Source organism: Pan paniscus, chromosome 7, assembly GCF_029289425.2.
Source record: "Pan paniscus chromosome 7, NHGRI_mPanPan1-v2.0_pri, whole genome shotgun sequence".
In the NCBI taxonomy this organism is placed as follows: Eukaryota; Metazoa; Chordata; class Mammalia; order Primates; family Hominidae; genus Pan; species Pan paniscus.
Genome location: NC_073256.2, coordinates 136612643 through 136639647, shown reverse-complemented (window position 1 = coordinate 136639647; position 27005 = coordinate 136612643). Strand labels below are relative to the sequence as shown.

General features: G+C 40.5%; 1 protein-coding gene and 1 long non-coding RNA gene across 5 annotated transcripts in view; one reads left to right on the top strand and one right to left on the bottom strand.

Annotated features, from left to right (window-relative positions):
- Positions 1-3463, top strand: part of LOC130541772 (uncharacterized) — a 36161-nt gene extending 32698 nt beyond the window's left edge. For both annotated transcript variants that reach the window (XR_008955890.2, XR_008955889.2), the window contains one exon: positions 2459-3463. This is a non-coding gene — a long non-coding RNA (uncharacterized LOC130541772). The remainder of the gene's footprint in view (positions 1-2458) is intronic.
- The window catches only part of MAL2 (mal, T cell differentiation protein 2), a 40523-nt gene extending 30532 nt beyond the window's left edge, over positions 1-9991 (bottom strand). The window contains exon 1 of one of the 3 annotated variants that reach the window (XM_063606881.1): positions 9920-9991. In XM_063606881.1, coding sequence (XP_063462951.1) covers positions 9920-9976 — 57 coding nt within the window. In that variant the 5' untranslated portion in view covers positions 9977-9991. Of the gene's footprint in view, positions 1-2446; positions 2582-9462; positions 9706-9919 lie in introns of those variants that run through there. The other 2 variants (XM_008976955.5, XM_034966527.3) reach the window with 2 other exon arrangements.
- Positions 9992-27005: the final 17014 nt, after the last annotated feature.

The following is a 27005-nucleotide window of genomic DNA, read 5'->3' as shown; positions in this document are numbered from 1 at the left end:
TTTTGAAACTGTCATACTGGTGTATGGATCACTCTGGCCTTGACACAGTTATTATTCCCTACTTTGTGATTTCCTTTCGACAAAAGCTACTTTTCTTCTTGAGCTTCCCAACTTGGCTCCAACTTAAACTTGGCTCCAGTTTTTTTAAGTTAAAAAACTGAACTTAAAAAATTGAGATGACCAATGCTCAGTATATTCACTTCCTCTAATTCTGGGCATTAGTGAGCTTAGAGTGTTTGCAAAACAGTGTAATTATCAGCATTCTTGTTCAGTAGAGATGACTCTGGAGGTGGCCATATTTTTAGAAGTAAAAAGCAGAACACAAAAATGGTTAAATCTGACAGAGAACAGATGATAAATACCGTAGCAACTGCAGAGTACACACTGTGAAGAAAGGTATTCGGAACTATTATATGTTTCGCCCACGTTATTCTCATCGTCTTGGATCTGAATCCATATTCTGACCCCTTCCCTGCCACTGCCTTCCACTGCTTTCTAGTGTTCTAAAAAATCCAATAATTATGTATAAAATAGCCAAATGCACCTCAATTTGAAATTTCTTTAAGAAACTAAGTCAGTGCTTATGACATCAAACCTCAAGCTCTAACAAAAAGACTACCTTTGCTTCCAGGCAATACAAAGGTAAAAACCTCCTAGGAGTAGGTATCAGCATTTCCCGGTGACTCAGTCACCTTTTATCTTCTTAACCCAACTTTAGGTGTACTGGGTACATACCAGAAGTACTCAAATATATTCTGAGTTGCAGTTATTAAATTGCTACACATTCCTAAAACAACTGATCTTCTTCCTGGTTTAACATATGTTTGTTATGTTTGCTTGGTCTCTGCAGACCAGAAAGGTATGACTTGGCTGAAACCCTCCCATAAGAAAACCACAGAAGTATTTATCCACAAATCACACTAAACTGAATCCTCAGGGTTTGATGTTAAAACATGTTTTCACTAGAAACTGTGGAATGGGAAAAATACATAGTCCCACGGGAAAACATGCTCTTGAGCAAGTAGCAACTCTTGCAATTCTGGGTGCATGAATTACAGATTCTTAACTCATCTCCTATTTGGACGGTCTTATGTTCCCAAAGGATTCCTTTTGCAAATGCCCTTTTTCTTTTCAAATGTCACTTATTTCCTAATTACCTGCTTTTAAACATACCCTCTGACAGCTAAAAATTTTTTCAAACCAATTTGACACCTCCATCTTAGTATACCCACAAAGTAAACAGGCTAATTTCTACTGTGACCGATTTTCAATTAATGTTTGGAATGAGAACAGGAAAAGGTAAGTGAATTTGAAAGGATAAAGGCTGGCTAAACTACCCATAAGGGAAAACACTATTTAGAACTTTCCGTATTAAGCTCCCTCCTTCTAATTCTATTATCTATATATTGGATAATTCATTATTCTACTGCAGTGAGAATGAACACCCAGTAAACATAGAGGAAAAGCAAAAAAATATTTGTCTTCCAGTCTGGCTTGTAGAGTTAGAGTAAGAAGTTGAAGCTAATGGTGATAGCAGAAATAGTACTTAACATTTACTGAGCTCTTATGTTATAAGCACTGTTATAAGGGTTTTATTTGTGCCAATTTAATCCTCACAAACCTTGAGAGACAACATTATTATTCCTACTTTATAGATAAGTTAATTGAGGTAAAATCCATTAATAACTTGTTCCTAGTTATATAGTTAATAAGTGTTAGACCTGAAATTTGAACTTGGCAATTGGCTTCCAGAACTTATGATTTTAACATTCTGCTATTCTGCCCCTCTCGTGGTTTAGTGTTCATTCTAAAGCAGGGTTTCTACCCATATTCCATATGATTTCCTAAAGTCATATAAAATTGGGTGGACAAGTACATACGCATTTTTCTGAGGACACAGTCCACACCTTTCATCAGAATCACAAAGGGGCATGTGGCCCCCCCACCCAGGAGTTCAGAACACTTTATCTACTTGTAACCCCTTCTATTTTAATGGATGTTTACTTATGGGGTGTTCACAGGAAACATCATGGTTATGGAAGTGTTCAGTATATTCAGAAATTTATCAGCTAGAAAAAAAAAGATTATCTACAATTAGCTACATTTTACATACAATTCGCATTTTGAAAGATTTCTTTAAACTAGAAACATACTTAGCCAACAGATACAATATAATAACTGGTAGATGTATTTACAAAGCAGCCCACACAAGTATGGATTCATTCACAATGCGACTGTAGATCACTGGTACCACTACAAGGCATACTGCTGCCCCCCTCCCCAAGCTCATCATCTTCCCTGTAATGCTTCTTTTCCTACCACCCTCTCTTTGCATTCCAGCCTCTACCCCTCATCCCCTGAGCACAGAGAAATGATCACACTTGACCATGTGTCTGCCTAGCATGCTGCCAGTAAAAATTCTGCTGGATAACTAAACTCCAGTTACCATGTTTTCCAGAAAGACTTCCCTGGCCAGGTGCCATCCCTCGGTGCTTCCACGGTTACTGACGCGTGTATTCTCCACAGCAATTACAACTGGATCAAAGTCATGGATCCACATGCCCGTTTCACCCACTAGACTGTGACGTCAGAGTCGGTGACATTGCCTTCAACATCTCCGTATGCTCATTACCCAGGATGGTGCTTTCTACAGAAGGTCCTCAATCCATCCTCCTTGAAATGAATGGAAACCAACCAGCGTGTGTAATGAATGGTTCCAAAAGAGAATGCTCGAGGAGTGCAGCTTGGGATGCTAGGAACACACTCCGGTCTGGAGCCCAGCTCACTCCCTGGTTCATGGTGGATGTCCAAAAATAGGCATGAAAACGAGTGAAGCGAGAATATGTACTTCTCAATTCTCAAGTTATTATTGGTGACACCCACCACCTAGTACCAGATCTCAGGAGGCTGAGATGGAAAGTTATGGGAAACTTTGTACCTCTTGCCAGTTGAATTCATGACACCCAATTTTAAATCTTTTTTCGGCCCCAAATTTGCCCACATGACCTATTTCTATTGTAACTGCCACTGGAACTTTTGACCAGGGTAAATCTTGTGCCTTCTCCCAGTGCCTCCTGCTCCCCTCATCAGTCCCCATCTGTCCTCTAACCATGCTGACTTCTGTCCAAACTGCTTCTGGACTGGCCCTGGCATAGACCTGCGTTAGAGATGCAAGGCAGCAAGGTGTTTATTTATTTATTTAATTAGGAAAACAGAACAAATTCTGGGATGTAATGAGAAATGACATACACATAAGAGGCTTATGACCAAAATACGTTAATACTCATTGCAAAAGAAGTTCTACTTTTTAGCTTTACATTTGAAGGCTTTAAAAATATGTCTAAGAGTGCTATAAAGAGTTATACTTTCTTCCTCCCCATGTGACCTAAACCTCCAATTCAGCTGCTTAAATAGCTGACACTGACCCTAAAATGGAAAGCTCATATTACAGAGGAGAAATATGTTCTGATTCTTTTTATTCTTCTTTATAATAATTCCTCTCGATTCTGAAAATTCTCTTTTCATGTTTGCAGGTAACTAGTTATCACTTTTAGTTTAAAGCTGTTCCTGCGTGCCAATGCCCTGATATTGGCCAGACCTGCATAAATCACTGCTCTTTCCTTTCTTTTTACCTTCCTCCTTCTCATAGCTATTATACAAAAGTTGAGATTGTTATATATGTTGTCTATAAAAGGACATGGTACTCTCATATGAAATAGAACACTTAGGAAATTCAAGTTAAAGTGCAGAAACCTGGAGAAGAATTATGGCAGTTTACATGTTGGGCAAGATTTAAGAGGGCATCTACTCCCAAGCTGCCCTTCTCCACTCCAGCCAATGTCTCCAGACTATTTTCACATACTGCTCAGTTTGTACTATAGAACAAACAAGTAGCATTTGTTAAGTACTGCATGTGCATGATACTGGGTATGCCAACCTGGTTCCTGTCCTTTGTCATTACAGGGTCATTTCTATTCAGCCATATCACTGCAAATACACCATGTCCACAGCTCCTACCACCACGTACAACCTTTCTATCAGGCTCTACAAAACAAATCTCTTCTCCATGACTTTTTCCTTTGGAGCTCAAGGTGAATCTTTTCAGCTACTTGGTTTAAAGTTTTCCATATTTCAGTTCTTCGTATTTTTTTTTAAAGGACTGCCAGTCGGAGCAAATGACTGTTGATAATAATCTCTGGCAGGGGCATTGGTTTATTTTCCCTTATGAAACTTTAACGTTTATTTATTTATTCATTTATTATTTTGGGGATGTAGTTTCGCTCTTATTTCCCATGCTGGAGGGCGATGGTGCAATCTTGGCTCACTGCAACTCTGCCTCCCAGGTTCAAGCAATTCTCCTGCCACGGCCTCCCAAGTAGCTGGGATTACAGTCATGTGCCACCACACCTGGCTAATTTTGTATTTTTAGTAGAGATGGGGGTTTCACCATGTTGGTCAGGCTGGTCTCGAACTCCTGACCTCAGGTGATCCACCTGCTTTAGCCTCCCAAAGTGCTAGGATTACAGGCATGAGCCACTGCACCTGGCCTAAAGATTCTTTTAATGTGGATGAAGATTTTTAATCCAGAGGCAAAGGAAAAAAAATACTTACAGTTTTAAAACCCATTTAGGGGACAACTATGTCCATGGACAGCTGCCTCTTGCACACTGCAAATAAGCAATGTCCCTTCACAGTCAAAATTTATTTTCCAGGCAACAAACTCTATACATCAGAACATATACATGTTACTAGTCCAAAGTCAAAGCTCTCAGTTGAAAATAACCTGAAGTCCCTTTCATAGATTTATCTGCATGACTGAACCTGCCTCCCCTAAAGTCCCTCCCTCACAATCATCCTTTCATTAACATTTGTTTTTCTGGCATAATTCCTCTGAGTTACATCTTATATTTAAGTTTAGTCTAGGTATCATTTTGGGGCAAATCAAACTTTACATACTTAATTGACTTCCCAAACCTCAAACCTCTCTCTCTTCTTCTCCATCCTTCTTTCATTGGTTCTATTTCAGGTTCTTTTCATCCCTTATCTAAACTATTGCAATAAGCTCCCTAACTGCTCTTCCTGCCTTCAGTCTCTTTGTTTTACAACCAAACTTCATCACTCAAAGGTTTGTAAGACACAGGTTGGATCAAGTTTATCTCTGTCCTTCACAGCTTTCCATCAGACAATAAATCCAATGCCTTGGCCTAGCATTTCTCAGCAAACCAGAACCTGAGTCCTACCTGCTGTTTTTCCTTCTTCTGCCACTGCCCACCAAAATCTCACAACTGACAGAACGTTCTTGCCATTGTCCTTCTTGTCTCTGTGTTTGTACGTGTCCTTGTTTCTACCTGGAATTCTCTTTCCCATTTTCTAATGAACCATGGCTCATTATTGAAGGCTAACCTCAAATGTCCCCACCTCATTAAAGCTGCCTGTTCTGACCTCTCCAGAAGTCAGATGTACTCTATCCTGCTTTTCCACAATACTTTTTATAAATCTATATTGGCACTTCATACACAGCACGGTAATTCTTTCTTGACTTTATATTCCACCAAACAGTAATTTCTTTTAAGGGCAGGAGCCATGTTGGTTACTCTATTTTCAGGGCATAAAAGAAGGCTTGATGCCTAGTATGTTCTTAATTATAAGCTGAGTAAATGAAAATTACTATGGCACCCAAAACACTGCAGTTAGAAGCATGTGAATAAGAATCCTAGAGTATCTCCCACAAAGATAAATGTGAATGAATAACTTGGGGAATATAAGTAGTTTCTTAAACACTAAAACTGCAAAATAAAACACAATGAATTCAATGATTATCTGTATTCTTTTTCGTGATTAATACTATTAAAAATTCAATTTTTCTTGTGCATTTTACAAGATAAGCTCATTGAGAGCAGGGACCCTAAATATCTTGTTCAGCCCAATAGTGCAGATGATCCCATGTTATTTTTTAAAGTAGATAGACCCACCTGGAAAATGTTTTAGCTGCAGTTCACTTCCCATACTTAATTCTTTCTTCCCTGAATGGTAGTTACTTTTGTGAATATACTCTCAACTAGGTTATAGGTCTTTCCAGTGAGGAAGGGTTTAAACATCTTTGTTCCCAGAGGAGTGCCTTGCACATAGTAGGTATTCAGTAAATACCCGATGAGTGATTTTTATAAAATATTCACTCAAAAAACTGTGAGATTTTGAAAATGAGAATTTTGAAGGTGATGTCTTCCATTCTAAGCTAAAAGGCTTAGCTTTGCAATATTAACTTAGTATTAAACTCTGTGGCAAGCATACATTGGTAAGTACTGCTAAGCCCAAAACCAAAGAGCTGACAATTAGGTATCCAGGAGTGGAACACACCTTATCTCCCTATCTCAAAAAAAAAAAAAAAATCACTATGCATGTGAGATTGTAATATTCTCCACTTAAGAAGCCAGTGCTATAATGCTTTTCCTGGTGCTCGTAGGCTGGCACTATTTATATATTTTGTAATATCTCCCCAACAAATGGCTTATATCTGACAGGCTATGAATAGAATACGTTAAGGGGAATTGGGAATGAATATTTTGAGCCAAGTTAAATGGTTAGTGTGAGAACCAAACTCCAAGAGCATGGTGTCAATAGCGTAGTCAACTGTTGATAGCCCAGTCCTCCTTTGTCAGGTACAATTTTCACATGTTAAGTTTCAGAAGGCAATGGGACAGAAATGAAGAACTCTTAAAGACAAACGAATTTGAACAGAAGGTCAAAATTAAAATGGAGTTTGAGGATATCCAGAAACACTGGCAGAGGTTAAAATAATGGGTCCCCAGAATGGAGATCACTTAGCATTTAGGACAGTGCCTGGGAAATTCTCACATTTACTTTACAGGTTGAGGAATTTCTGAGGAGGAGCCATGGGAGATGGCCAATTTTAAAAGAATCAGAAAATTAGATGGAAATTGAGACATCTAGGAGCTAAGTTGCTTCAAAAGTGTTCACTTAGCTTCTATCTGTACATCCACTCAAGATGAGTATTCTAAATGGAGGGGTAACAAGGCAGCTTTGATCTCTGCTCTCTTAAAGCATGTAAACCAATATCTCTAAACAGTCCTAAAAGATGAGAGCCGAGGAGCTATAGTTTGACTCTAGTGTGATCTCTTGTTTTGTTTCTCTAAGGTCACCAGTTTCACTGGAACATTTTGGTCATTTTTCAATGGGGTGGGGGAGATTGATATTCAAGTAAAGGAGATAAAGGGGGCCTAAAATGTAAACTTATTGAGTTGGCCATAAAAAGAGAGAAGCAAACTAATAAGCTTTTGGAAGTGATGCTGTTCTACGTAGCCAGGAGTGTGAGACATGTTGCAGGATGTAAGAAGCCAGAGGAAATGAGATAAGAGGATTAGATTGGACACTTCTGTGAGTCTGGAATCCCTCCTAGGTTGGGGAGTGGTGGTAGTTTTAGCAGATAGAATTCACATCTCTGAAAGCAGAGCTGTCTTCTCTAGGCTCTGAATATTAGAATCACCAGGGAAGCTTTAAAAAAATAACTAGTGAACTCTGGCACTCCCCCAGAGATTCTGATTTAATTAGTCTGGGCTGGTAACAGTATTTTAAAAAGCTGTTCAAGTTATTAAGTACAGCAAGAATTGAGAACCACTGGGCTAGATTTAAAAAAGATATAATGGGGAGGGGGAGGGGGAAATTGACTAAGTCACTTTCTATTCTTTTCCCCCAGAATTAGGCCTTGTTTCCTAAAAGTCTGACATGACTACAGGTTCTTGAGATGGTATTTGATTAGAGGGCATATGGATAAGCCTTCTTTGCATATACACATGTATATATATTTACATATACACATACATGTATCTTTACATACATACATACATATATTTGAATAAACATTAGAAAAATATAACCAGAATATCAAATTTGAAATTTCATGTATATTATTGCTTAAGAAAAGACAAAAGTACTGAAGTTTAGAAAGTATTTCAATGAACTGTCTGTAAATTCTAGTACAGGTGGAATGCGGATATGGCAAAAACTTCTCAAAGAGGTAGGCAAAAAACTGGAGCTTGCAGAACATGGAATAAAGTAGCCGAGAACCTAAGAAATCGTTCTTTGCAGATCTTCCAGTTCTAAACGTGTCTCCCTCCCACAGCAAGGCAGCCAGCCCAATGCCATCCTCTCTCCGCTCTTCCCACATGGATGCCTGCACCTCATCCCAAGCACTCAGATGCTTCTGAACCAGGCTCAAACTCAAACCAGCCTCGCAGTCAGGATCCCATTACTGATGTCATAGCCGGCAACTCACTCACGTCTCCTCTTTCAGATTCAAATCCGGGCTAAACTTAACTTAGGGTGGTGTGGCTACCTGAGCATAATAGAACAGTGCTCACAAGGTGTTCCAGCTCCACAAGCACAAAAGTGAAACCAAAGCGACCCAAATAAAGGTTATGCAAGCTCAAAGGCGAGGGTGAGGGGAGAGATGAAAATCCTAAACCGAGCAAACAATACCAGCCTGCCGGAAAGGCACTAACTCGCTAACATTTCACTTTTTATTTGCCATTCTCAGGCATGATGCAACCTCAGGTTGCCCAATTTATATTTGCACATTTTCTACTTGTCCACAAGGAGCTTCGAAAGTTTCCAACTCCATAAAATTCCATTAAAAAAGTTCAAGTGCTACCTATAAAGGCTGCACGACAGGCAGGTAACCCCACCTTTACTTGGGCCCAAGAAAGTGTGCTAAAAAGGTTTGGAGTTGCGTAAGGAGGCCAGAAAGTGAGAAGGTGCAAAGGCAGGCAGAGAAGAACTCGAAAGCCACGTTTCCACCTTTCCCCCACCATTCTCACACCCACTGGATTAGAAACTGCCCAGGGCATGGCACATAACTCACCTTTCTCCTTGCCCTGCCTCCTGCCCAGCTCCTCTTTCCAATCCAAAGGCCACTAATGATGGCAAGGGTGAGTGGGGAAAAAGCATGCTCAAGTCCTCAGCCCTCTTCCTCTTCCTGTTGCCTCCCGCCCCCACTTTCCACAGCGTGGCAGCCACCAGGTCACCCAGTCATCGGCTACACCTTTGCACCACCCAACAAAATGGCAGGTTAGCAACAGGCGAGGCCGAGAGCCAGGAGCTCGCTCCGGCCAAGCGCGGCCCCTGGCCATGCCCTGGGTTTCTAAAGGCGCCTCTGAGCCCCAACACCTTTCTTTCCTCCACGTCCCCAGTGTTCGGCCCTGCCGGGCCGCCTACTCGCCCTCCCCAGGCAATTTCCGTCGCCCGCGGGGGAGCAGGTGCCCGCGTAACAGGTGCTAGGAGGGAGGGCCCGGGCGGCGGCGCGGGGCACCGAGAGGACCCCGGGAGGGAGCGCAGGACAAAGCCACGTCGAAGGGAAGGAGGCCGGGGGCGGACGCAGAGGAAGACAAGGATGCCGCCGCCCGTCCTCGCTCCCCGCGCGACCCTCGCTCCGGCGGCCCCACTTACAATCTCCAGGCAGACGAAGGCGCCCGAGTAGGTCCGCAGGATGTCGGGGCCGGCGGGCAGGGTGACCCGGGGCGGCGGGAAGGACACGGCGGGGTTCGGGGGCGGCGGGACTGACGCTCCGCCGGCCGACATGCTGCCGCTGCCGCTGCTGCGTCTCCGGGCGCCGCCGCCGCCTCCCGCCTCCGCCTCCCGCCTCCGCCTCCCGCCTCCGCCTCCCGCCTCCGCCTCCCGGGCTCCTGCCGCCGCCGCCGCCGCCGCAGCCGCCGCTCAGCTCCGCGGGCTCCGGGCGCGCCGCGCGGGAGGAGGCGTGGCCGTGGGGGGCTCCTCGAGCCCCGCCCCGTCACGTGGGCCCAGGTGAGCGCCGCTCCGCCCTGGCGCCCGAGCCGCTCGCGATCACGTGCACAGGTGCGGCTATTGCAGCCGCCAGGCGCGGTCCTCCCAGCTCCGCCGACCTCACCTCCTGCTCCGCTGGCCAGCGCCAGCGCTCCGCGGGCGTCTCCGTGCGCACCCCCATACCCCTGATCGCTATTTTTACCTTCTAGCCCTCCCCTTAGTTTGCACCTGTGCTCTCCACCTGTCTTCTCCCCAGCTCTCACAGCGCGCCCTCGCCCACTGTGCTCAGTTTGACAGATACACAGGTCTTGGTGCTGTGACTCAGAAGGTAAAATCGAGGTCACCAGTCACACTTAAAAAGTGGGGTGCTTATGTTTTAAATGGGACTCGAGTGGGATTTTTTAAAACGCCACTAGGGCAGCGTCGCGCGTGGGAGTCGGATGAGTCAGCTGCAGCAGCCACTGGCGCGGGGTCCCTGCAGGTCACCGGAGGTGTCCTCGTCCGTGAAACGGGGATGTGAAATCCACTGGCATAGATGCTCGCATTAGATCATATAACATGAAAAGAGTTTAGCGCACAGTAAGCTCCTTAAATGCTAGCTGATATGATGAGAGCTCTTTTCCTTACACAGGCGCCTATTACTGCTCAGTGGACACACGATGTTGCATGGGTTATATTTTTTTAAGTAGAACTTTTAATTATTGATTTCACTGGTATAAAACTACTTGCTTATTGCCTTTTAATGGCTTAAGGGGATTTTTTTTTTTAAGTCAATGTATGGTTCGAATTTCCTGCTCTAGTTTATCCCCATTTATCTCCATTTTATCCTTGGTTTTAACGTCAACATTTTGTAAGTTCAACAGAGGAGATGAGCTTAATTTTCTCGTCTACTAAAGATGAGCAAATCTACCAAATCTACACGCATCAGCACACACAGGTAGACCACGTTGGAAAAAAACATTGGCTAATCTCATCAGACATTCTCCAAGTTGAATCCTGACCTTGCCTGTCAGGTTCAGTCTCTGAGGAACTGTATTTAGCACTATGCTCTGCTCAGCAGATTCTAGTTACTCTACTTCTCTATTATTTTAATAAGTGAAACTCATAGGTGTGGTTGTGGCATCCGGGTAAAAACCACAAAACAGGGTGTGGGTGAAACCTTTTGTATATCCCTCCTCTCTCCACCTCTTAGTCACCACTTTCTGGTATTTAATGTGTGGTGTTTATTTAATAGGAAATTTTAAGTTTTCTGCATTGATTTGTTTGATCGATGAGCCCTGTCTGTGTTCAGACTCTGATTGGCACGGGATGATCTTTCTGTTTTATTTTCTGCCTAAGAATTCTCAGTAAGCACTTAAAAAATGTTCAAAGGAAAGACTTCAAAGAAGTAATCATGGAGATGATCAGCAACTACGCTATGCCCAAAATATTTTAGTGAATGAATATGTCCTTGGAGTTTCTAGAAGGGCTAATGATTCAGAAGAGCCTCAAGTGAGCTTATTTTAGCATTGCCACCTAGGAGAACACTTTCAACTGGGTCTCTTACTGCACCCTCCTTGCTGTACTGCATATCCTCAGCCATCTTTGCTTTGCCTCTCCTTCCTGCTTCCACAGTGACCAGTGGCATGAAAAAGGTTGTCAATGAGCGCTCTGTTATTGTAACATATTATCGGCTTGAAAAAGAACACTTTTTTTTTTTTTTTTGAGACAGAGTCTTACTCTGTCTCCTAGGCTGAAGTGCAATAGTGTGGTCTTGGCTCACTGCAATCTCTGCCTCCTGGGATCAAGCAATTCTCCTGCCTCAGCCTCCTGAGTAGCTGGGAATACAGGCACCTGCCACCACACCGGGCTAATTTTAGTATTTTTAGTAGAGACAGGGTTTCACTATGTTGGTCAGGCTGGTCTCGAACTCCTGACCTGGTGATCCGCCCACCTCAGCCTCCCAAAGTGCTGGGATTACAGGTGTGAGCCACTGCGCCTGGCTGAAAGAGAACTCTTTTCTAGAACGCTTTTTTCTCTTATGATCGCTACCAACACCTGTTTGTTCTTGATAATACCAGTTTCCTTCTAGTGAAGGCAACACCTCTAAAATCAAAGGAAGAAAATGCACTTAGCTCCACTCCACCCCACTCCTCTGCCTCTTCCTCCAGGACACTAACCATGAGCTCTTAACAGTTTCAACTTTCTGCTCTTTTCCCAACCTGTTCCAGTGGTTCCTGACTTCCAGCATAACTTTAACCCTGCTCATAGACTTCCTTTGAACTCCATTTTTATGGAATGTCAACATTCATGTTATAATATTTTCAATGATCTTGACTTAAAACGACTTGCTACTGTCAATAAATTCTCACCTTATTATTGGGAATTTTTATGCTTCCATTCTCTTGGACACTGACATTCTGATGACTGTCTCCTGTTGGTTTCTCTCTTTCATCCCCAATTCTTTGGCCTCCAGCCTTACCATCCCTTGTATTCTCTCATTGGCCCCATTCTAGCTTTTCTAGCTTCCCCTTCCAGCCTGTGCTTATGGGAAGGCATTTTCATGATGCTCGTATTGGTCCCACATTTCTTCCCATCTTGTACTTGACTCTAAACTTACTCTCACCGTTCCTAATTCTTCAGCTTGAGTTCAACCCACAATCTACATCTGCCCTCTCTGAATCATTCATCACACTGCCCAGGGTTGCTGAAAGAAGGTCATAATGAAGACTCTTGGTTCCACTACTAATTCATGTGATCTAATCTTGGCTGGGCCTTAGGGATCCCCAGTTGTCATTTTCCTTTTACCTCCCCCCGCCTCCCCCACTGCCACCCCCATGCCCGGCAATATTTCTCTCAGTTCTTATCCCATAGCTTCTTTTGTTTTACCTGTCCTTGTGCCTGTCACAAGTAGGCTTATGTTCAGCGAATGAAAACAAATCTAGACTGTTCCACTCTTCCATAGTTTCTTTTAGCTTACAAGAAGTTTTAGGACATCTAGCCAGTAATACTTGTTTCACAATGCCATCAATCCAGTTATCCAAGACAAACACCTGGGTGTTTCCCTTGGTACCTCCTTCTCATGACACATATTTAATCAGTCACCAGGTTCTGGCAGTTCTACCATTTTATTTTCTAGAATATATGCACTTTCCATTCCACTGTTCTGACTCACTATCCCTCTCACAGTGAATGCTCTTCTCACAAGGAATATGCTTCTGACAGTGAATTTCCCTCTCTTATATTCTCTGCACTGCTATCTGAATGATCTCTAAACAGAAAATTTATTAGTCACCCCTCTACTTAAAACGCCTCCAATTCCTTACTTTTCTCAGGATCAATTACAGATGCCCTGGAGTGCATTCAAGGTATTTCTGGCACGTGGCTTCTGATGAGCCCTCCCACCTCACCAGCCTTGTTGATCCACCTACATCTTCAATACCTCCTGCCTCCAACCTTTACACATTCTCCTCTCTTTTGCAGGATATCCTTTCTTCTTACCACTCCTATATCCTCAACCTATTTTCTGTATATTTTGGGTCACAGGGACAGATATTTCTGGCAGCCTTTCTCTGCCCATTCAAGATTATGTAGGGCACCCTGTCACCCAGTGTGTTTCTATAACCTGCTGTGCGTAATCCACATAGAGAACGTATATCATTGAATTGAAATTGTGTTTTTACTTGTCTCCTATTCCTTGCTAGTGTTGTGTAACAGGGTATTAAATCAAAAAGTTCAGTGGAGGCACCAGGAGATGGTAGATATCAGATACCAACATGAGCTGTGAATCAGACCACCAGAAGTTTTAAAGTGGCCCGACTGTGATCTCCTTAGACAATCTATAAACCCCTTACTTCTATCAAGAATATGAAAAGCTCAGGAGTTAGAGGATTTGGAAAGATTTCTTTTCTGGCAGTGGAGTGGGGAGGCACCGTGCTGGGAATCACACTTCACTCTTCCCCTCCTCCATCCCCTTCTTCCTCACTGGAGGAAACAGCTGAGTTTTATTCACATTATATAATAGAAACTCAAGTAAAATCAGCTGACCAAGTGAATGCTGCATCTAAATTTCTATGCTTCATCGTTGTTCCTATGCTACTTCATGTTTCATAAGAAGTGTTTCTTTCCTTAGGCAAAGTTGAGCCCCATCTCAGCTTTTTATCATTTCCCCTTGTATTTTTCTTAGGAAATTCATTCTTAATTTTCTTTTCTGTCTCCTCAATGTTCAATTTTTGCTTTATACACAGCCTTTCTCTTTGAATATGTATGCTTCCCTTATCATCAAAAACAGCAACAAGTAATTCCAGTCCAAAATACAATAACCAGGACTAGATTAACCTTCCTTGCACGAAACAGCTGAAATCCCAGAGGAAATATATGAAACAATAGTTTCAGACATTGCACTTCAGGTAACACAGAACAGTGATCCACTGGAGATGGGAAAAAATGATGTGAGCCCTGCGATTTCCCCAGCTTGGGGAGAGTTTTCAGAGCACAGGGAGGGGAGACACTGGTGGAAGTTAGCAGTCTCCATGAGATGAGGTGGTGAAGCTGGGAATTTGAGGAGGCCAACCAAACTAGAGTTCACAGAGTACTGGGGAGAAAAGAGCTACATACAGATAAACACTGGGAGGCCAGCAAAGGTCCCCTTTATTAAATCTTCAACTGAGCGCTGATTAGCACATGAAGGTGACTAACTTACCCAAGGCCAGTGCAGAAACATTCCAAAGGAGCAGTGGAATAATCCCAGGAATTCATGCAGGACCAGGAATAGTTCACGTTTCCACCATTCAGAGTGGAAAATCTCCTAATTAATGGAGCACTGGATAGAATATTCTGAAGAGTATTGCCTCAGTACTGGGGCAAAGTCAACCTTAGACAAAAAACAAAAAACAAACAAACAAAAAAGAGGCAGCTTTCATTCTGCTTTACAAAGCTTTATGAAAAGCATCAGAAGGATCAAATAATTCAAATGAACCACAGAACAATGCTCAAGAATATTATAGGAATACAAAAATGTCCAGCAATCAAGATAAGGTTCACAGTGTCTGACATCCAATTAAAAATTGCCAGGCATACAAAGAAGCAGGAAATATAATACATAGTGAGGATATAATCATTAATTACAAGCAGACTCAGAAATCACATAGTTGATTGTGAAAAGAATTGTAAAAAGAACATTAAGACAGTTGTTATGAATGTATTTTATGTTGAAAAATAGAGTAAATATTGAGTACATCATGTAGAAACACAGAAGACATTTTAAAAAATCCAAACAACTTCTAGATATGAAGACTACAATGTCTGAGATGAAAGATAACCTGCAGAGGATTAACAGGTTAGACACCGCAGAAGAAAATTAGTTACCTTGAAGGTATAGAAATAGAAACTATTTAAAATGAAACACAGAGGAAAAAATAGCTGAAAAAATGAACAGAGCATTAGCCAGCAGTATAACATTAAGTGGTTTGTTTTTGTTTTTGTTTTTGTTTGAGATGGAGTCTCACTCTGTTGCCCAGGCTGCATGCAGTACAGTGGTGCAATCTCAGCTCACTGCAACCTCCACCCCCCAGGTTCAAGAAATTCTGCTGCCTCAGCCTCCCGAGTAGCGGGGATTACAGGTGCCCACGACCACGCCTAGCTAATTTTTGTGTTTTTAGTAGAAATGGGGTTTCACCATAATGGCCAGGTTGATCTGAAACTCCTGACCTCAAGTGATCCACCCGCCTCGGCCTCCCAAAGTGCTGGGATTACAGGCATGAGCCACTGTGCTGGGCCAAGTGTTTTAATATATTTGTAATTAGAGTCTCAGAAGGAGAAGGGAGGAAGACACAGGAAAAATATGGCTAAGAGATTTCAAAATTGTTGTAATTTATACCCAGAGATTGAATTAACTCAATGAATCTTAAGAATTGAAAACATGAAATCAAAACCAAAGCACATCATAATCAAATTGCCTATAAGAAATAACAAAGAGAAAATCTTTAAGTATACCACAAAAAAAGACACATTACATACAGAGTGATGAAGATAAGAATAGTAACAGACTTCTTATAGGAAACAATTTAGGCAAGCAGAGAGTAGACCATCTTTAAGCTGCTAAAAGAAAATAAACACTGTGACCTTAATTTTATACACAGGAAAAATGTCCTTTAAAATGAAAATGAAATATAGACTTTTTCAGATCCAGAGAAGCAGAACAAATTTGATAGCAGCAGATAATGTGCTGTAGGAAATGATAAAGTCTTTCAGGCAGACATAAATTGATGCCAGTTGGAAATTTGCATCAACACAAAGAAATAGAATGCCACAAAGCGTGAATATTTGGATAAATACAAGACATTTTATAAATTTAAAAAATTTGAATTATTGTCATTGATTAAAGCAAAAATTATTAGTGTGTTTAACATTTATAATATATGTAAAAATAGAATATATGACGACAACAACACCAAGGTCTTGAGAGGGAAATGCCACATGTAGTGTTCTAAAATTTTTATACTCCATTTGAAGTGGCGTAATAGTATGTGAGGTTAGACTGTGGAAAATTAAAGATGCATACCATAAACCCTAAATAAATTACAAAACAAGAAATAAAGAGTTATAGCTAATAAGTCAACAAAGGAGATATAAAGGAATCACGGGAGATATAAAATTAATCCAAAAGAAGTCATGCAAAGATGAAAAAGGAAGCAAAGAATATATGAAACAAAGAGAAAATAGGAAGATAGTAAAATGAAATCAATAATTATATTAAATGCAAATTCCCTTCAAATCTTCAATTTAAAGGCAGAGATGATCAGATTTGACAAAAAGCAAGACACAACTATACACTATCTACAGAAAAACTTACTTTAAATATAAAGACAAATATATTAAAAGAGAAAGGAGGTAAATAGGTATCCCATGAAAAAAATAAGCAAAAGAAAGCCCAAGGGGCTATATTAATATCAGGCTAAATGGGTTTTAATGCCAGAAAGTTATCAAAGATAAAGAATGTTATTGCATAATGATAAAAGGGTCAATTTATCAAGAGGGCTTAAGATTCCCAAATGTTAATACACCTTATAACAATGTTAACAATAGATGGTGCAAAATAATAAGATACAAGGAAAAGTACAGAAATCCACAATTACAATTAGAAATCTCATTGGTTATTTTTCAATAATTGATAAAAAAAAATTAGAATATCAGTGACATTATAGAAGACTTGATCAACACTATCAAACAACTCCCTGTCTTCAGCCTGGCTCCCCAGAGGCAGACCCTGAGATATGGATTAATGTGCAAGTGATTGATTAAAGAAGTACTCTTGTGCTGAGTCTGAAAAAACAAACAAACAAACAAACAAAAATGGCAAGTAAAGCAGGACAAGGGAGAGGAAGCCAGGCAAGAGTATGATCTCAGGCAAAAGTCAGCCTAATCCAGCAGAAGAACTGGAATGTAAGTTACGACTCAGTGTTGCACAATCTGATGCAAGGCTTTCTTATGTCTTCATGTCTTTGCCTATCTATCACTGTCAAAGGCTAAGGAGGAAAGGGAAGGAGGAGCATAGACTCCAAACTCTTCCAGTTTTTTGCACATGCAGGCAATGCACCTCCAGGAGCTCAAGGTTGTCTTCCAAAAATGAGCCCTAGGTGTTGACAATGGAATCCACACCAAAGTGGGAAGACAGGTGCACAGAAATGGTGTAAAGGGATTTGAAGGAATCTGGGAAAGCAGTGACATTATCTGCTTCTCTCCCTAATCTACGCTCCTAACTCTGATTTCTCTCTCAAACTTCAGACCTCTACTTCTATTGTCTGTTGGAATGCACATCTACTTTAAGCTCAGCATATGATACAGATTGGCTCTGTCTCTACCCAAATCTCATCTTCAATTGTAGATCCCATAATTCCCATGTGTTGTGGGAGGGGCCCAGTGGGAGGTAATTGAATCATAGGGGTGGGTCTTTCCCATGCTGTTCTTGTGATAATAAGTCTCATGAGATCTGATGGTTTTATAAAGGGGAGTTCCCCTCAAGCTCTCTTCCCTGCCACCACGTAAGATGTCCCTTTGCTCCTCCTTCGTCTTCTGCCATGATTGTGAGGCCTCCCCAGCCATGTGGAACTGTGAGTCAATTAAACCTCTTTCCTTTATAAATTACCCGGTCTCGGGTATGTCTTTATTAGCAGCATGAGAACAGACTAATACAATATATCTTATAGTCAATTTTATCTTTCTCTACGAAACTTCACCTTTTACTTTTGTTTCTTCCTTCTGTTCTTGCTATTACCATATTCCCAGTTATTCAGCTTTTAATTTCATTTTACAAAACTACCTTTCTTGTATTGTACTTCCATATCCAGTGTTCAAATCTTTGCAATCTTGCTTCTTTGATAACTCATACATCTGTCCTATGCATTTATTCCTATGACTTAATGCCCTATTACCTCTTCTTTTTTTTTCTTGAATATCTGATTTCATTGAGTCTAGTCCTTTTATCTGCTGGTAAATTTTAAATAGTTCTGTGACATTGACTTTATCAAAGCACAGCCTAGACATGTCATTTTCCTTCCTAATAGCTTTCGATGGCTTCCCATTGTGTCCTAAGTAAATGAGAAACTGGACAACTTGTTATACCTCATAACTCTGCACATTCTGATCTCTGTGCTTTTGTTCATCCCTCCGTTTGTCCAGACTCCCTCCTTAAACTTTTGAATATCCAAATTTGATCTATGCTTTAAGATCCTGCCTGAAAAGGACCTCTTTCAAAAGGCCCTCTGTTGTTTTCCCTTTTGATCTTTCTATCTTTCCAACACTTTTCACATTCTATCTTACATAATGGTCATTCATTAGCTCACACTCTCACACACACATATATGTGTGTGTATATATATAATATCAATACACATATATACATGCAAACACATATATACATATATATGTAGGTATAATGAATTAAAGTGATTATACGCAGACATACATAGTATATAGACATACATATATATAGACATATATAAATACACAGGGGCTCAACTTTGCCCAGGGAAAGAAACACTATATAGACATATATATACACATATATACATGGACCATAGGTGCTGATAATGGACCTCATGAGTTCGGCTCACATGAGTTTGCATGTATATATGTGTATATATAGACAGACATATGTATATGTCTGTCTGTGTATAATCACTTTAATCCATTATAACCTTCTGTTTTCTATTGAGAATTTTTTTTAAATTTCTGTTGAGAATTTTAGGGGTTTTTTTAGAAACAGGATTTCACTCTGTCATCCAGGCTGGAGTGTGGTAGCATGATCATGGTTTACTGCAGTCTCAAACTCCTGTGGCCAAGCTATCCTCCTGCCTTAGCCATCTGAGTATCTGGGACTACAGGCGTGTGCCACCATGCCTGGCTAATTTTTTAATTTTTTGTAGAAACAGGATCTTGCTATGTTGCACAGGCTGGTCTCAAACTTCTGGCATCAAGTGATCCTCCTGCCTTGGCCTCCCAAAGTGCTGAGATTACAGGCATGGGCCACTGTGTCTGGCCTGTGGAGGATTATGTTTGTGATCTTCCTTTGTATGCCCTATTGTCCCCTACTCTCTCCACCATTTAGGTGGAGAGAGTTTTACACATATTAACTTACTTTTTCATTCAGCAAATTTATTTTGTGGTTATTGTGTGACAAGTCTGTGCCAGGCACTAGGGATACAGTGGTGCACACAATAGGCAGAGGCCTAATTGTCATCAGGCTTATAGTGTAGTGGGAGACGTAGTTATCAGTGAAATCAATATTTATTTAAAATTACGGTAAATGTTATAAAGGGCAAGGATGTTTTTTTATCAGTCAGATTCTAAGTTGCAAGCAATAGAAACTGAATCTGGCTGATTTAAACAGAAATATAATTTATTTTAAAGACATGTAGTATTAGTTCAGGCACTTGGCAGGAAGGTTGAGAAAACAAGCTCAGAAAGTGGACAGGAATAAGGTCAGATACACGGCCAAACTCATGGCCAAAATTAAGTTACAGAAACAGTCTAGTGAGAACACTACACTCAACTTCACCCATCACCAAAATCTGTGCCTTGCACTTCTTACATTGCCAGAACTGGATCAAGGATTCCACCATCAGTACCAATGCCATTACTATCTCTGTGGATCCCTTAAAACTGGATGTCGGTGCAGCTACTGTCACCTCCTTGAGAATAAATGCTCTTCTGTCCATGCTTCATTGGGTCGCCAGCGTCTCATTTAAAGCTGGAAGCACGTGCATCTGACTTGGTAAACCCAGCTCATGCATCTGTAATCTAGCTGAAAAGAAAGACGGGAACATAGGCATCTACTTTTAGAACTCCATCGCCAGAGTTGGGGTCTACTTCTCACCATAACATATACTTTGGAAAATTGGCCAAATAATGGCTTGGCCCTTATGCTGGGAAGCCTAAAAGACCTTGTCAAAGGTTTTCCTTATATGGAGAGCATATGAGCGAGTGACAGAATCTTCACCTAATGTGGGAAGTTGGGGAAACCTTTGGTGAGTAAGTGACTCAAAGTGCTCCTGAGGATGAATAAAAACTAGACTGCTGAAGAGTGGAGGAGGAAGGGGCATTATAAACGAAGAGAAGAGCATATGTGAAGGCTCTTATTCAAGAAGGAGCTAGGTGGTGAAAAACTGAGTGAAATCTATGTATTTTGGATGAAGCCAAGGAGTTAAATGAAGCTTTGGTCCTCCAGAGCCTTATGGTTCATGCTTCAGATTATGAACTTAATCCTAAGAACTCTAAAAGAACTTGATCATTTGAGTCCAGGAGTTCAAGGCTGCGTTGAGTTATGACAGTGAGACGGGAGTGCTGGGAAGGGAAGAGTGTGGTCCCTTTAAATGATAGGGAAGTGGGCAAGGGAAGTGCTGAGTGGAGGAGGGCGGTCCCTGGCTAGGGCTCCACCCCCATGGAGCTAGGTGAGGACAGGCACTTCTGCCTTCCTGCCACACCCCAATCCTGAACCTATAAAAACCCAAGACCCTAGCAAAGCAGAGACACAAGGTTGTGAGGAGCACATCAGCTGAAGAAGGTGCAAGCAGTTGGTTTTGGAGAGGATGTCCAGAGGAGAACATTGGCAGAAGAGCACACCGACCCGCACCTGCACGCCAGCAGGCCATCGACCGGTGGGACGAGGTGGAGTTTCGCCGGGCAGTTGGCTACCGAGCTGCCCAACTCCAGGGAAAACCATCTCCCTTCTGGCTCCCCCATCAGCAGAGAGCTACTTCCACTCAATGAAATTTTGCACTCATTCTCCAAGTCCACATGTGATCTGATTCTTCCAGTACACCAAGGCAAGAACCCAGGATACAGAAAACCCTCCATCCTTGCGACAAGGTAGAGGGTCTAATTGAGCTGGTTAACACAAGCCATCTATAGATGGCAAACTAAAAGAGCACCCTGTAACGCATGCCCTCTGGGGTTTCAGGAGCTGTAAACATTCACCCCAGACACTGCCATGGTTGGAGCCCCACAGCCTGCCTGTCTGTATGCTCCCCTAGAGGTTTCAGCAGCGGGGCACTGAAGAAACGAGCCACACCCCCATCGCATGCCCTATGAGGGGGACAAAGGAACCTTTCCCATTTTAATAGCACTACTGTACTCCAGCCTGGGCAGCAGAGAGAGACCCCAATCTCTTTAAAAAAAAAAAAAACAAAAAAAAAACATGTTTTTAAAAATAATTTATTCACTCTCAACCCTGCTTAGCAAAATAATTGAGCACTCACTAAATATTTATTACAACAGGACTCAAGTGATTCCTCATATATCCTGTTCCCCCACACATGAATAGCCAACTTCATTATCAACATTCCCCACCAGACTGGTACATTTGTTACAAATGATGAACCTATATTCACACATCATCATCCAAACTCAATAATTTACATAAGGGTTCACTCTTGGTATAGTACATTCTATCAGTTTAGACTTATGTATTTATCATTATAGTATCAGAGGAGTGACCTTATGAAGCCCACACTTTAAAGAGGTAACTCAGGGTGCTACATAAAGAATAAACTGGTACACAAATGTTGAAACCAGCAACTAAATTGGAAAGTAGTATGGAGAGGGGGTAAATTTACAAACTTTGGAGAAAAGACTTGCTTAGCTTGAACAAATTATTTAACCTTCCTAAGGCGCATTCCTCATCCATAAAATGGGGGTTATTTTCCTGTCTTTATCCACCTTTGAGGTTATTGTGAGGCAAAATGAATTAGAGGATGTGATTTCAATTGTAGAATGCTCACAAATAAGATGTCATAATAAATATTTAGTGAGTACTCAGTTATTTTGGTAAGTATGGCTGAGGGTGAACACATTATTTAAAAAATTTTTTTTAAGAGATGGAGTCTCCCTCTGTTGCCCAGGCTGGAGTACAGTAGTGCTATCATAGCTCACTGCAGAGTTGAACTCCTGGGCTCAAGTGATCCTTCTGCCTCGGCCTCCCAAGTAGCTGGGACTACAGGTGTATGCCACCATACCAGGATAATAAAAATTATTAAACTTGTGGGGAAATATTCTACTTTCAAATTTTACAGAACGCTAATTCTAATGAGTTCCTTGTTCTTATATTTTTAATCACATTTTTGTAGACAGGCAGTGCTATTCTGCAGATTACAGAGGACTTATCCCAGTGCCTAACTCATAGTAAGCACTCAATAAATGCTAACCATCATTACTAATAATGTACACATCATACAAATTATTCCTGAAATATACATTATGTTGCCTCTTCATTTTGGTAATTGTTTAAATTTATCCAACAGAAAATGACTTTGGAATCCATAAAATAAAGAAATGCATTGGTGTTTACAACGGCAAGAGGGAACAGGTGTTGCCATTACTTTTACAGAGGAAATCACATTTCAGATGGCCAATTTCACACTTAGCATTGTCTCACCAGAAGAGAGAAATAAATCTTTCCCCAGTGAATTTGTTCTATCAATGTTTTTCAAGCCTTAGACATAACCACATTTGGCCTAACTACAAAATTTTCCAAGGATAGATACAGCCTATTTAGCTAATTTTCCTTTAACTATATCACACATGAGGGCATAACCGTTGGAAACATCATAGCAGAGATCAGTAGCTTGTTGGACCTTTATTCTTTTTTTTAAAAAAAGACTTTATTTTTAAGAGCAGTTTTAGTTTTACAGCAAAAGTGAGTGGAAGGTACAGAGATTTCTCATATACCCCATTCCCCCGACATGAATAGCCAACTCCATTATCAACATTCCCCACCAGAGTCGTTACATTTGTTACAAATGATGAACCTGTATTCACACATCATTATCACCCAAAGTCCATAGTTTGCATAAGGGTTCACTCCTGGTTTTGTACGTTGTATGAGTTTGGACATATGTATTTACCATTATAGTATCAGACATAGTAGTTTCACTGCCCTAAAAATCCTCTGTGCTCCACCCATTCATTCTTTTTTTATCCTGCTCCCAACTACTGATTTTTTTTTGTCTCCATAGTTTTGCCTTTTCTAGAACATCATAAAGAGTTATATAGTATGTTGCCTTTTCACATTAGCTTCTTTCACTTAATAATAAGCATTTGTTTCCTTCATGTCTTTTCATGACTTAGTTCATTTCTTTCTATCATTGAATAACATTCCCTTGTCTAACTTGTGGTTTTTAAGGAGACAGATGCCTAAAAAATATGATTTTTAAAGTGGGAAGAATAATTAATTTGCCAAAAAGATAGGTAAAATGACCAACATATAGCATGTGTCATACAACCTTTTACCCCTATAACCCGTAACAGACATCAGTAATCAATTGTAGCATACTTTTCCTTGGAGCAGTTGACACTGGGGAAAAAAGTCTGTCATCCCTGTCTTGGGTGTTTTTAAAGTGTGAAGAACTGTTCTGGTGGCAATGAGGGGTTCTACAAGACAGAGGAAAAGACAGCAGAAGACCTATTAGTCTTATCTTCTGTTTTTTTTAAAGAAAACTACTTGAACTGTCATCTAATATAGATTCTGTGTTGATTAACTCATCAATTACATTCCAAGAATCTCTTGAGGAATCCAGGGTAAATATGTCAATGAAAAAGAAGGAGAAACTTGTTCAAGAGTGATCCCCTGCAGACTGACCTCCCAGAAAAGGAGCTGACTTTGTGCAAACTCTGTGCTAGCTGGTTATGTCCCAGTTCTCAGGGTGATCAATCCTAGTTGAATGCAAGGCTTGAGCTCCAACCCTCGATCATGCCAGGGGAGGACTGATGTGTCTCCAACCATAAAACCTGATGGTGCAATTCCTACTGCTAGTTTGATATATCAAATAACTGAAACTACGAGGCTTAGACCTCAATGCCCAGGACAGAGACTCTTGTTTCTTACTACTCATGAATAATAAACAAGCAGGATACAGTTGGAGCCAAGTGTCTGCCACATCATAGCAGATAATCTCACAAAGGAAGGGGAAACAATGGTTCTCTAATCATGTAGCAAGATTAAAACTTCACAGCTCAAAATTTGGGGTCATCTGACTCTTACGCATGGTTATGCTACAACTAGGAACCTATTGATCTGCTACTAATTCTATTTCCAATAGTTTTTATCAATGAATGCTATTCACCCCCCTCCTCTCTCTCTCTCTCTTTCTCTCTCTCTCTCTGTGTGTGTATGTGTGTGTGTGAACATTGATCCTAGTATTCAGGAATGTTAATTATATCTCAGTGTAAATTATTTTAATCCAGTTTCTTTCTTTTTAAATGCAGATCACATATTGAGGGTTAGAGAGCTTTGAATAGAGAGAAAAGAAGTAATTTCAGAAGAACAGAATTGTGTTTGAAGTGATGCAAGATAAATGTGGAAATCAGTGTACCTGCTTCAAAATGCTTCTCCCTTGTCCATGTCTAATACCCAAATGATAAAACATGCTGATCTACTCAGTTGAATAATTTTTCTGTGGTTTCACCATCTGTCTACTTTTTTTATACATTCTGCTTTTGTTGGGTTTTCTAAATTCTCATCTCAACAGCTCCTAGCCAGAGTCTTGACTTCTGTCTCACTGGCTTCTTCAGAATACCAGTGCACTGATCTCACATCTGTTTGGGTTTTCTTCTGCAGACTCATCTCTTATCAGTTCCCTCTGCTCCAACAGCAGCCAGAGCTTAAGTGCCACCCTCTAAACATAGAATCTACCCACCATGGCTCAGTTCCCCACGATGGCCTCTATCCAGTGATGTGTTGGTAAATGTTTAACAACCACTGGGGGTAGAGGGGAGCTCTAAATTCTAGCACCTGCTGATTCTGTGGTGTGAATATTTCTGTCATTGTCAATTTCAAGCTACCAATGTGAAGTCACTGAGGGTGGAATTACAAAGAGGTGTGCAGTAGTACATACACTCTACAGAAATGACAGGTGTAGGTAAGCTCCAGGGAAAAATTCAAAATTGTTGAGTTTGAATATTTATTACTTTATAATTTATCTACTTGTAAATGTATATAATTTAAACTTTAATGATGGCTATAAATTTTGTCATAGGCAGCTTTCAAGTTTACTTAAAAATTTGACAGCTCTCATGAGTTGGTACAGGCTGACCCCAGCACACCATTGCTTCTATCTCTCTATTTGTCTGGGAAGGGGAAGAGAAGTGGGCAAGTCAAGGGAAGAAAAGGCCCAGAAAATGAATGATTATGGATTCCCCCAGATTGAAATTGATGACTGATAACACTATCCATACTCTGTCTCTCTCTCTCTCTCTCTCACACACACACACACACTTAGACTCACAGAGAAATCAGAGGCAGAAAGAGTCACATTTTGCAGCCCTGTCTTGAAACTCCTAGTTCTACTCTCTTCCAGTTGCATGCCCTGTCCATCGAGACACTGGTGGTTGTTGAAGTGAAGCAGAATGTGAAAATATTCTTTATCTGTCTTTCTCAAGTCCCACCGCAAACTGGAGCTGTATAGGCTTGCTTGATATTTTGATTCCATGAATGGATTCTGTCACTAATGACCTGAATGGAATTTGCTATAATTTCACATTTTTAAAACAAATTTGTGTTAAAATATATTTTCTCTGAATTAATATTAAAATTTATTAAAATGATTCTGCTATGACTTTCTTTTGTTTCCAAGTAATTTCTTCTCCCACGTTCAACTGGGTGTTTTCTTAAGAGATCAGGAAACATTGTATTAAAAGAGGCCAGGATTGCTAGAATGCTAACTTTAAACCATAATAATAAACAAATATACTTATCTTCTTTGTGTAAACTTTCCCTGCAGTCTTTATATATATTGTCTTTAGCTGTCTTTGGGATTTTTAAAACTGGTTTACAGTCAGTACAATCATTAGAAAGCAGACTTCTTTTTAATTAAACATTTTTCATTGCAATAATTAGTCTGCTGTGTACTCATTAAGTGGAATTATCTATCATTTTCTTCTAAACATTGCATTTGTTTCATGGCCTTAAACTATCTCAGGGCTCCTCCCACACTGTGTACTCATTAACCTTCTCTGTTCAAATGGATCCTCATTTGAACGTTAATGAGCTCAATCTCTTTCTGTTTTTCTTCTTTTTTTTTTTTTTTTGTGGAATAACCAATATTATCCAAAGAAGCAGTTCCACTCATCTTTTTGTTTATATGACGGTTTGGCTCCAGTGTTTTATAGAAACTGGTTTTTCAACTGTTGTCACTAGCAGATATCAAAATACTAACTGTATACAATTGAGAATTTTCAATTGCACACAGCTGGCGTTTTTTGATATCCACCAGGGACAACATTGAAAAACCAGTTTCTATGAAATTCTGGGGCTAAATTTTATATATAGGGTAAATATTTATATGTTTATATCTATCTAATCAGTTCTATAGTTTATATATACAAACTTATATACTACTAACAAAATGCATGCATTGTATGATATATATGATATACATTAGTTATATCTTTATATATACTGATATGACAGTTATATAATACTTGTGTCTACATATAAAAACTGCTATGGCAATATGCTATGGAAGTTAATTCAGCTATTACATCAGACTTCCTGGGCTTGAGTTCTAGTTCCACTGCTTATCAGTTGCACAGCTTTGGGCATGTAGCTTTACCTCTTTGTGTTGCATTTTCTCTTCTTGTGAAGTAGGAATAATAGCACTTTTCTCTTTAAGTCATATCGAGTATTAGTTAGCATGTAATCAGGGAAGTAAAACCTCCTGAGTGTTATGGAATAAAGC